We start from the raw sequence: 12024 nt of genomic DNA on the forward strand, positions 1-12024 counted from the left end.
ATTAATAGTTATTTCAATCTGAATGGCATGCTTTAATTTATATATTAGCACACTAAAAAGATATTTGTATTTCAAAATTAAAAAATAATATTTTTATTTTAAAATTAAAAACAACACAATCTTATATTTTTCTGAAAAATCAACACCATTCCCTCTTTATGTCATTAATTTCTATTGTTTTGGCAGGTGAATTTGGATAATAATTTTGTAATAAAGATTAGTAATTAAAGTCCATTACCTCTTTTTTACATCAAATATATTTATAAATATTATAGTGAGTTTATCATTATTAATCATCAATAAATAGTTATTATTTTGTTAATTGTCCATCAATGACTATTATTCTCATTATTAATAATTATTATTGTTCAGAATAATTTTCAGATTGATAGGTCGTTTTCTTACTGGATGATCAATCATCCGGTCCTTTAGCTGACCGGGTAATCCTACAATATATCTATATATTTAAATATTAATTCTTTGGTTTCAATTTTAAGTACTTTTTTTATTTGAGAAATATAAGATTATATATATATATATATATATATATATATATATATATATATATATATATATATAATGTTACTGCAAGTCAAAACCAAAGCACTGATGCATTTGAGCACCCATAAACATACACCTGGAAATGAGATGACTGAGATGAAGGAAAAGGAGAAATACAAATAAATAATAAAAAGAAAACGAAAGTATGTTTATATTTTATTTTTTAAAATAAATTTATGCCCTAAATGTTGAGACTGATAACAAAAAGTAGGGCAAAGCAGGTTGACGTGGTGTGGGTTTAAGGGGTTTTAAGTTTATTGGGGACACCATTATGTATCGGATCTGGACCTGCAGGAACCGCCTTCAACTCCCTACTCAGTGGCTTTTCACCATACTTGATGTTTGATGATCCTTGCAAAACTTTTAGAGCAGTTTTCTTATTCTTCAAAAAAGACAGCGCCTGCGTACGCAAATAAAGTTACAGAAATAAAGAACAACATATTCGCACTCCAGAAGATATATGTTCCAAAAACATCATTCTCATATGTTATGGTCGTATAAAATTAAGTGGCAAAAAGATAAAAACCCTTTGAAATGTGAACCACTTTTATATATGTTAAGTGTGACAGACCTTCCTGTTTGGAATGTCCCTGAGACCAGCTGCATTGATACCAAAGCATTCGTATTCAGAACCACAACCTGCAATAGATTCAAACATGAATAAAACAGTCATTACTCCATGCATTTGTGTTGTCCCTAGCCTAAAACAAAAGTACAAGAAAACTAGAACATTGACAAACCAGAAGGATCCCTCGTAAGAACAAAGCCCAGAAGCATAAGTAAAACGACAGTGGTAAAAATCAACTTTGATGCCATTGAAGAGAAAAAAAGTCTAAAAGAATGAAGGAAGAAGTGCAACTTTTGCCGGGAGAGGAAGGTGTGTTGCGAGGAGGTGAAGATGAGAATGGTGTGGAATTATTTATAGTGGTATGATTCAAAGATTAGAATGATGGTTCATGTAGCCATTTTAAAAAGAAATGAATAGATAAAGTAACTCTAAAATTTAATAATTAGGACATTCCATATATACCACTGATATCACTGTCAGTAAATGAAAAAATAAGATGATGATACGTTAATAACTAAAAGTTTTTAATAATAACTGCATGTCAAAATTTTATTGATTCATTTTAAATATTTTCTTAAAAAATATTTTAAATGCACCAATGAAAAGCTGCCACTTAGACAATTATCAAAATGTTGTAATGGAAAGTTGTTAAAAAAAAGTTTTCCAAAAAACTATAATTGTATTTCAAAATTAAGCAATAATATTTCTATTTTAAAATTAAAAACAACACAATCTTATGTTTTTTCTGAAAACTCAAGACCTTTCCTTCTTTATGTCATTAATATCTATCTATATATTTAAATATTAAAATTTATTTTAAAATTAAATGATAATATAATCTTATACTTGTTTAAAAGAAAGTTAATATTTCTCTGCTTTCAATTTTACATATTTTTTTTATTTGAGAAATATAAGATTGTATTATATATATATATATATATATATATATATATATATATATATATATATATATATATATATAATCATGAGAAACAGAAGAAAGAAATATAAGTTTTCTTTGACACAATATTAACCTCTCTTTTTTTGCAAAAAATATAAAAGTGTACTGTTATTTAATTTAAAAATAGAAATGTCATTTTATTAATAATCATATTACCATGAAATAGAAGGTGAAATATAATCAGAATTAGATTCACATAATTATTTTCCTAGAGAAACTTCTTATATGTGCTCTAGTGTGCTTTATATCACTTAAATAATTAACATAACTTTCCTGATTTAAGATTATTATGTTAGATAATTAAATTAATCACATAATATATATATCATTATATAAAAAATATTCTTCTTTTTTATATCTACATTTATTTCTTATTCTATTAATACTTTTTAATTTAATTAATTAGTTTACCATTTTACTTTTAAGTGAAAGTTATTTAAAAGTTAACTGTTTTTTATTTGACTATTTTTTTAAAAAATTATTTATTTTTATAAACTAAAATAACTATTTTTTATAGTTTTTTTAGAAAAAAATAAAAATCCATTGTGATAAAACTATAAAATTTATTTATATTATTTTTATAATTATAATAATAATAATTTTATTATGATCATGAACACATATGCAAGTTTTAGTAGTGTTTACATAAGGTGCATACAAAAAAGTCAGTTGATGAAAGCAGTGAATCTCCTATACACAATTTACTTATATTATTTAATCATTAATGGAAAAGGACACAATATGACCAATTTAGATTTTATGTTGATTTGCTTGATTTGTATATTTAAATATAATGATTGATATTGATTTTGATGGTTTAAAACATATTAAAAAATTTTAAATATAACAAAATAAATATATTTTAAAAATATAAATAATCTTTTTTTTTAAGAGAAACTGAATTCAATATATACACACTAATATTCTTTTTTATTCACTGTGTCTTCCTCTTCAGACTACCAAGTAAATAAAATACATGTTCCACAAAAAAAAAACAAAGGAACTAAAAAGAGCCTAAATAATTAGGAGCAAGCGAAAATAATTATGATTTATTCTGAAAATCATTATTTATATTAAGAATGATTAAAATATGTGTAATCGGTAAAACAATATTTCATAAAAGTTTTTACAAATCAATGTAATGTATGAAATAATTTCTACTAAAATTTTTAATTTGTCATCTAATACACAGTCATAGAAAAAATTAAGGTGATAAATATAGTTGGAAACATACTATTTTTATGAAATATTGAATAAAATCACAGTATGAAATATTGAATAAAATTACAGTAAGAAATATTGAATAAAATCACAGTATCTCCGCTAAGGTTGATACCGCCAATATATGTAAGAGTTTGTGTGAGTAAAAATATTCCTAGTTTCCCCATAAGCACAAAACAGCTTTGTTGGATATAAATATGCAATATACAGGTTAAGTTACAATTGCAAAGCTTGAATAATCAGGAAGTATAGTAATTTTGGTTAGTGGTTATACGCAGTATCAGATTAACAATGACATTTTTTTCCTTCTTCGTTCTGTTATTGCTGTCTCTTACTTTTTCAGGTTTGCTATCATTCACAACCTAGTCAACTTTTTTACTTAACAGATTGTATAATTACATGTATTGTTGTGGCTGTGGAGTTATCTCTTTTCTGTATATTCTGATGATTTTTTATGATTGTGTTTTTCAGATTTGTTTGTGCAAATCCAAGGCTTTAATTTTGGAATCAACTACGGGCAATTGGGCGACAATCTTCCATCTCCCTCTGATGTGGCTGTTCTGATAAAATCTCTGAAAGTTTCTAAAATCAAGCTCTATGATTCTAATCCAGATATTCTATCTGCATTCGCCAATTCAGGTGTGGAATTCATAGTAGGAACGAAGAACGAGGATCTGCCTAGTTTGAGAGATCTTTCTAATGCTCAGAGGTGGATTCAGCAGCATGTTCAACCTTATATTTCACAAACTAAAATCACTTGCATAGCTGTCGGAAACGAGGTTTTCGACTACAACAACCCTCAGCTCACAGCAAGTCTTCTTCCTGCAATGCAAAGTATGTATAATGCTCTGGTTAGCCTTGGACTTGCACGGAAGGTTACTGTTACTTCTGCTCATTCTTATAATGTTATAGCCTTTTCATTCCCTCCTTCATCTGGGGCGTTCAAGCAAGATCTAATACAGTATATTCAACCCATTCTTAGTTTTCATGCTCAGACCAAATCACCCTTTTTCATTAATGCTTATCCCTTTTTTGCATTCAAGGGAAACCCAAATCAGATTTCCTTAAACTATGTGTTGTTTCAGCCTAATTCAGGGTCTATTGATCCAGTTACCAATTTACATTATGATAACATGTTGTTTGCTCAAATTGATGCTGTCTACGCTGCTATTAAAAAACTGGGCCATGCTGATATTGAAGTAAAGATTTCAGAGACTGGTTGGCCTTCTAAAGGTGGTCCTGATGAAATTGGTGCAACACCACAGAATGCAGAAATATATAATAGCAATCTGTTGAAGAAGATAGAACAGAAACAGGGCACTCCTGCAAGGCCTTCTGTTCCGGTTGATGTTTTTGTTTTTGCACTTTTCAATGAGAATTTGAAACCTGGTCCTTTATCTGAGAGAAACTTTGGTCTCTATTATCCTGATGGAAACCCAGTTTATAACATTGGATTAGAAGGTTATGTCCCAGAAACGACTGGGGAGTCCTACTCTAAATCTAAAGTAAGTATACACAACAGAAATTCAGTCACTTTAACTGTTAAAAGTTTCTTCACTTTCTGATTTTGAAAATTTTTAAAGTGGATGTCTGTTCGTTAATTAATGTATCTAATGCTCTCTTTTCTATTGTCATGCAGGTGCTGTCCATCAATTTTGTCTGCATATTTGCATTTTTGTCGTTCACTTGGGAGCTTTTAAGGCACTGATAAGGAATATAACAAAACAAATAACTTTATAGAATTCATTCTTTTTGTCATCATAATCTGTCTAATTGGAAGGTATAGGATAATTCAAATTCATCATCAAATTCTAAGGAGAACGAATCCACTTAGTTATGTGAAAAGTGGAGGGTTGATTTATGCAGAAGGGTGGTTTGAATATTTTGTTTATAATTGAATATTCATGAAACACTATAATTAATAAATATTCCTTTTTTTCACTACTTGTTATTAGCTATTATAATATAAATATATATATATATATATATATATATATATATGCAAAGAATATATGTTAAAAACACTTTTCTGGAAGCACTAATGGCATAATGCTTGAAACATTCACCAACTTATATTAGAAATAATACAGTGTTTCTCTGTTTTAGAATTTAAAAGTAACTTTTGGATTGGGAATCTTATGATTGGCAAGCACCAAAGAAGAAGATTTTGCAATTTTTAATTTGTCAAATGCAAAATTTTTCCATACTTAACTTGAGTTTTCTTGGTGAGTATTGATTTTAACTATATTATTTGAAAGGTTCTTTAATAGAAGAATTCTTTATAGTACTGCTTTTTCCATTAAAAATTATTCTTAACTCTTTTGATCAATGCCTTCCAAATAGAGTAATGTTAGATTCTCTTTCAAATTCTCTTGCAAATCTTTCCACTACTTTACAAAGAAAGTGTTAAAGTATTAAAAATATATATAAAATATCGAACAAGTATAAAGTATTATATACAATAGTTAAATATGTTATTTTTAAAGTTGTCTTTATTTCTTACACTTTCAAATTGATAAATTCAATTATCCAGTTTTTGAAAATATGTAATTTGATTTTTTTTTACTTAAAAAAATATTTAGTGATAGTTTTATATTATCACAAAATTGATAGAAGGATTGATTCATATGATTATTGGATTTATTATTTCTTTATATTTAAATTTAACATTTATTTACAGCTTTTTACCGAGATAAAATTATTTTTAAAAGTTTAAGGATTGAATTTATTAATTTTAATATCATTGACAAGTTAACAAAAAAATATAAAAACATAAAAATATGCTTAACCCTAAGTAGAAGAATGGGATATTGTTAGTTATTTAGTAGTCATTTTTAAAATTATATGTCAATATTTTCTTAAAGTTAAGATTGCTACAGAAAATAATATGCTCTATATTTTCAGTTTTTCTTTTCATTTATTTGTGTTTGTAAAGTAAAATTTAAGACTATATATTAATTATTATTTTATCAATTATAATACTCCTTATATATTGCACTCAGTAAATTAAGATGATATTACAATAAAATTGAAAAAAATAAAATAAAAAATTGAACAAAAAAAGTAAAAGTTAAATAAATAAATAAACTAAAAAAATGTTGATAGTATCTCAAAAGAAAAAAAAATATTGGCACCTACATTAAAAAATTAAAGACTCCTTGATAGTTTGCAAGTTGACATTGATATAAATTTGTGAGAAGATAAAATGAACAAAGTCAAATATTCTCTTAAAGTTGACCAAGATGTTTGACATTTGCATCATAAAAAGAATTGCATATTCGTTTCATACTACACAACATTTTGAAAAGTTCTATAAGAAGATAAAATGAACAAGGTTAGATCAAGATGTTAGCTCCTATGAAGTGTTTTATGGAAAAAACAATAAAACGACAAGATATTTTTTTACCTAAATGTAGAGATTAGTTGCGAATTTGATTTGAAGAAGTTTTCCAAATAAGGAATCGACGATGAAAAGAGTAGCTTTCCAAAAAGAAGTGGCTAGAAATATATTTAAAACTTATCATCAAAATTTTTTTGGAGAATTTTATAAAATAAATTTTGTGGAGAACTATAAAATGTATTTTTTTTCAATTTAACATTCCCATTTAATACTTGTTATAAAATATAAATAGACTTAAGATTCACATTCCTAACTACAACTTTACATTCATTTAGATACTGTAAAATATTAAATAATAAATATATAATAAATGAAAAGGAGAGCGTAAGATAATAATTTATCCTTCATTTTCATTTCTTTTCTTTTTCTGTTTTTATGCCTTCACGCAATCTTATTCCTTATTTCTTTTTCACTCAAACTCACAACACTCATTTCTCATTTGTTTTAGAAATCAATCACACCACTTTGTAATTGGAAAGCTAATGAACGTTTTGAACAGATTGGATTTTAAAACAGTGTAAGTTTTCATATATTCTATAAAATTCTTTATCTCTTAATTTCATGATGTTTCTGAATTTCTGTTTTATTTGGATAACTTTATCTAATTTAGTAACATTGTTTTTTAAATTGTGGAAGTTTAATTTAGAGGAAGAGACAATATCAAAGTAAGAGAAGTTAGTAAAAATTGATAAATACTACTTATTGAATTGTGGTAGTAATAATGGTGTGATATTAAATTTTATGGTGTAATGAATTGACTGAGCTAAGGTTAGTTTGATTCCTTTCTTTGAATTTATATTGATGCATATGTTATGAGTGATGGTGAAGAGAGGGTGCAATTGGTGAAATGATGAATTTATTTTAGTGAAGTGATACACTTTGTTTGGTTTTTATTGTTTGAACAGCATAATCCAAGTAAATTGATTTATAATGTATAAGCATTGTTACTTGAACCTGTCTAGGTTTGTTTTGCATTAAATTGAACTTTGATGGCATGATTGTTAGGTTGTTCTGTTGAATTATTTTTCTTCTTTGTGTTGATTGGAATATTTGTAATGTAGCTCTTAAAGAAACATGATTGGGTAAAGTAGAATTTTAGGTTTGACATGTTTCAAATTGGTACATTGGTATATTCAAACTTTTTTTATATAAAAAAAGATATGAGTCTCTATATGGCATGATAAAGTCTTGAAATAATTTGGATATACCAATGAACTAGTTTAAAACACACTAAAACAGTTTTTACCTGTTACAAGGTCGAGCGATACCATGGAACTGCTAGGTACTCAAAAGTCAGTGGTTTCAGTGGTCCAAGGTGTCGGACACCACTCTAGGACTGTTGAAAGTGGTCCAAGGTGTCGGACACCACTCTAGGACTGTTGAGCTTCAAGTCAATGAGCTCCAAATATTATAGTGCTAGGTGCAAGTTTTGAGTATTGAGCGCCAATTTATCACTAAGCTTTCTTGGCAAAATCACGATTCTCGCTTTGTTAACTGTTGAATCATACTAAAATTTTGATTGTTAGTTTTAGATTGGAAATATCCAAATATTATGCTAATGTAAAAGAAAATAGATAATAAATTATTAACATTTAAATTGAAATTACTAATATGTGAATATACTATGAGATTAGTATGAATTGAAGTAAGACATGTATGTAAAACATTGTTTGATGATTTAAGATTATAAGATAATTGTAATTGGTAAGTTATGGTGTGAATATGGTTAATGTAGTGCCTTCCAAGAAGGAAATATTGTATTGATATGATGTTAAAAAGTATATTCTCAAATATTTTCAAAGAATATCTTAACTCTCTGTTAATATCTTACTCATGTAGAAAAAAATATTTAGTTATAAGTATTGAAAGAGATTTTTACGACTCTGCCAGAGATTTCCATGGAAAGATCAGTCACAAAATAGGCTGAGTTTCTAGTGTTTTTACTTTTGAATTTCTAATCCATTTTCATGCTTAATTTATGGGAGTTATTAATTCATATACAAGTCAATCATCCTGTCTCTTTCAATTCTTACATTTTATAAAAAGTTACTAAAATTTTCAAGAATATATGAAACGTTTAGTTTCATTTAATAATTTTATAAAATTATAAAAAATTAAATAAAAAGATTTAAATATACTCTTCCAAACAGTATGGTTGAAATCCAGGCGAAAGTTATAGAAGAATGAATTTGTTTTGCATTGATGGCTGAAAAGTGGAAATATCAGAGAAAGGTGAAACCATCTCTCTGAAACGCGGGAAGCGGAGTGCCCAAAACCCAAACAATATTAACGCGGAAACACGTGCGGCGTCTGAAGGTGATGCTGACGTGTCAACGTGCTTTAGGAGAGAAGGTGCTTAACACATGGACCATTTTATTTTTTAACAATCCCAATATCAATTAATTATCAAACGATAATTAATTAATAACTATTTAGTTAGTGACACTTGGGTTTTACAAATTATCTAATTATAATACTTGCATTTTATAAGTTAACATTAAAACAAACTTGTATTTTACAGTTATTGACAAAAAAAAAATTGAGTTTTCAAGTCATAATTAGGAAAAAGACTTACATTTTACAAGTCTTTAAAAAACTTGCATTATACAAGTCATCATGAAAAAAAGTTTGCATTTTACAAGTTGTTACAGAGAAAAAGATATGTATTTTACAAATTATTATGAAGAAAAAAACTTGCATTTTACAAGTCATTATTGAGAAAAAAAAAACTACATTTTATAAGTCATTATCCAAAAAACAAGTTTGTGTATTACATGTCATCATCAAGTAAAAGACTTGCATTTTACAAGTCATTATTGAGAAAAAAACTTACATTTTACAAGTATCATAGAAAAAAAATTTACATTTTATAAGTCACCATTAAGAAAAAAATTTTATTTTACAAGTAAATATTGAAAAAACAAAGTTACATTTTATAAGTCATCATTAAAAAAAGTTACATGGAAAATCGTGCTAAATGCTTAAATAAGGCAGATCACATCAAATCAAATATAAAATAATAAATGAAAAATAATAATTATGTCAAGGTTTGATATATGTATTAGCAGTAAAACTATATTTATATTTCAAAATTAAGCAATAAATTTTCTATTTTAAAATAAAAAACAACACAATCTTATATTTTTTCTGAAAATCAACACCTTTCCTTCTTTACATGATTAATATATCTCTATATATTTAAATATTAAAAATCTAATTTAAAATTAATTGATAATGCACTCTTACATTTTTCCAAAAAGAAAGCTTTCAATTTTACATATTTTTTATTTGAGAAATATATGATTATATTATTGTTTAATTTAAGAATAAAAAATATATATGATCATGAAAGAAGGTGCACGAAATATATTGAGCTTTCTTGCACAAAAGATAAATTTGTACTGTTATTTAATTTAAAAATAAAAATGTCATTTTATTATTAAGTTCACATATAATATGAAGACTTTCTTAACTTGTCGTAAGCTCTTTTTTAATCAGGTTTTAGTAGATAAAATATCTTCATATAATATGGATTCTAAGTTTTAAGATTAAAGATATTTGAATAATTTTCATTTTTAACATTAAAAAAAAACAAAAAACTCTCAAACATTTACTCACCTCCCTCATTCTTCTCAACCTTTTCTCTTTCATCCCTCTCATTCCAAGATTTTCTCTGTCATTCATATAGTAACTTCAATTGAAAAAAATCAGAAACACTCGTTGTTAGACAATTTCTTATAAAAAAATGATTTTATAATGAGTTTTTATTTTATAATTTTTGTCTTATCTCCTTTTATCTAATTTTTACAAGCATAATGACATAGGAAAGAATTGGTAATTGGTCTAGAAAAAATAAAAAATACTCGCTGTTAAACAATTTCTTACAAAAAATGATTTTATAATGAGTTTTCATTTTATAATTTTTGTCTTATCTAATTTTCACAAGCATAATGACATCAAAGGAATTGGTAATTGGCCTGGAAAAAATAAAAAACACTCACTGGCCTGAATGGTTTTTTTTAGAGATGATGATTCAACATCTGTAGATTATGAAATTAGAGAGGTTAGTGAAGATGATGAAATTGAAGAGATCTTGAATGAACCTTTGCTTGAAGGCGAATATGTCAATGACTCAATTCTTTACAAAGACAAATTGTTTAACAACGAGTGTTTCTGATTTTTTTCACTTGGAGCTATAGTAGAAATGACAGAGAAAATGTTAGAGTGATAGAAATGAAAAATAAATAGTTGAGAAAAATGATTTTACCAACTAAAAAAATAAACATACGCTAGCAAGCCCCTTGTACAAATTAGATTTAATTTTATGTGCTTTATATAACTTAAATAATTAACATGATTTTCTTGATTTAATATTATCATGTTAGATAATCACATTAATCACATCATGTTATATAAAGCGCTTACAGAGAAGAAAACAGTTGCTATCATGTACACAGTTTAGTTATATTATTTAATCATTAATGAGATCTGACACGAGGATATAATACAAAATATCACGGAATTCAGATTTTATGTTGATTCTTTTGGTTTGTATATTTAAGTACCATTATTTATATTAACATTGATGGTTTAAAATATATTGATTTTTTTTCTAAATATAACAAAATGAATATATTTTAAAAAGTATAAAGAAAAAAAAAATAGAAGAGAATCTGAATTCAATGTTCACACACATTTTTTTTAAAGAAAAAAAAGGACTAAAAGAGAACTTAAATAATTAGGCCCAGTCAAAACAATCGTGATTTATTCTGAAATTTATCATTTATATCAAGAAAAAATATGTGTAATGGATAAAACAATATTACAGAAAAGTTTTTAGAAATTAATGCATGAAAAATTTCTGCTAAATTTTTTAATTTGTCGTCTAAGCAGAATTTTTATTTAAAAAACATAATCTCATCTCCTCAAAATACTATTTGGAAAAATTTAGCTGAATCATAATTAAATTATGATTAGAAAATCATGATTATTTGTAAATATTATTTGTTAAGAGATAGATATACCAAATAAGAGAAATATATGTTTTAATATTAAGTCTTTTATAAGAAGAAAAAAATAACCTTTTTACTATAAGTTCCCTGAAAAAACAAAAAATGAAAATTGGAAGAATGAGACAGTAGTAAAAAAAGTCAACTTGATAAACAGATATTTTATATGTAGTTGGAAACATGCCAATTTTCACGAAATATTGAATAAAATCTCGTTACGTCGGCGGTGTTGCTAAGATTGTTGCTACCGATGCAAGGGTTTATGGGATTAAAGAAAACATAAAATATTGTCATAAAAAAAAAA

The 12024-nt window shown here is 26.0% G+C and overlaps 1 protein-coding gene across 1 annotated transcript; it reads left to right on the forward strand.

The window, feature by feature from the left end:
- The first annotated feature begins 3602 nt into the window (after window positions 1-3602).
- LOC108332904 (glucan endo-1,3-beta-glucosidase 14) lies at window positions 3603-5019 on the forward strand. The gene is made up of 3 exons (XM_017568203.1): window positions 3603-3654; window positions 3783-4816; window positions 4951-5019. The coding sequence occupies exons 1-3, from the start codon at window positions 3603-3605 to the stop codon at window positions 5017-5019; spliced, it is 1155 nt and encodes a 384-aa protein (XP_017423692.1).
- Window positions 5020-12024: the final 7005 nt, after the last annotated feature.

The sequence above is a fragment of the Vigna angularis genome, chromosome 11 (genome assembly GCF_016808095.1).
Source record: "Vigna angularis cultivar LongXiaoDou No.4 chromosome 11, ASM1680809v1, whole genome shotgun sequence".
Classification (NCBI taxonomy): Eukaryota; Viridiplantae; Streptophyta; class Magnoliopsida; order Fabales; family Fabaceae; genus Vigna; species Vigna angularis.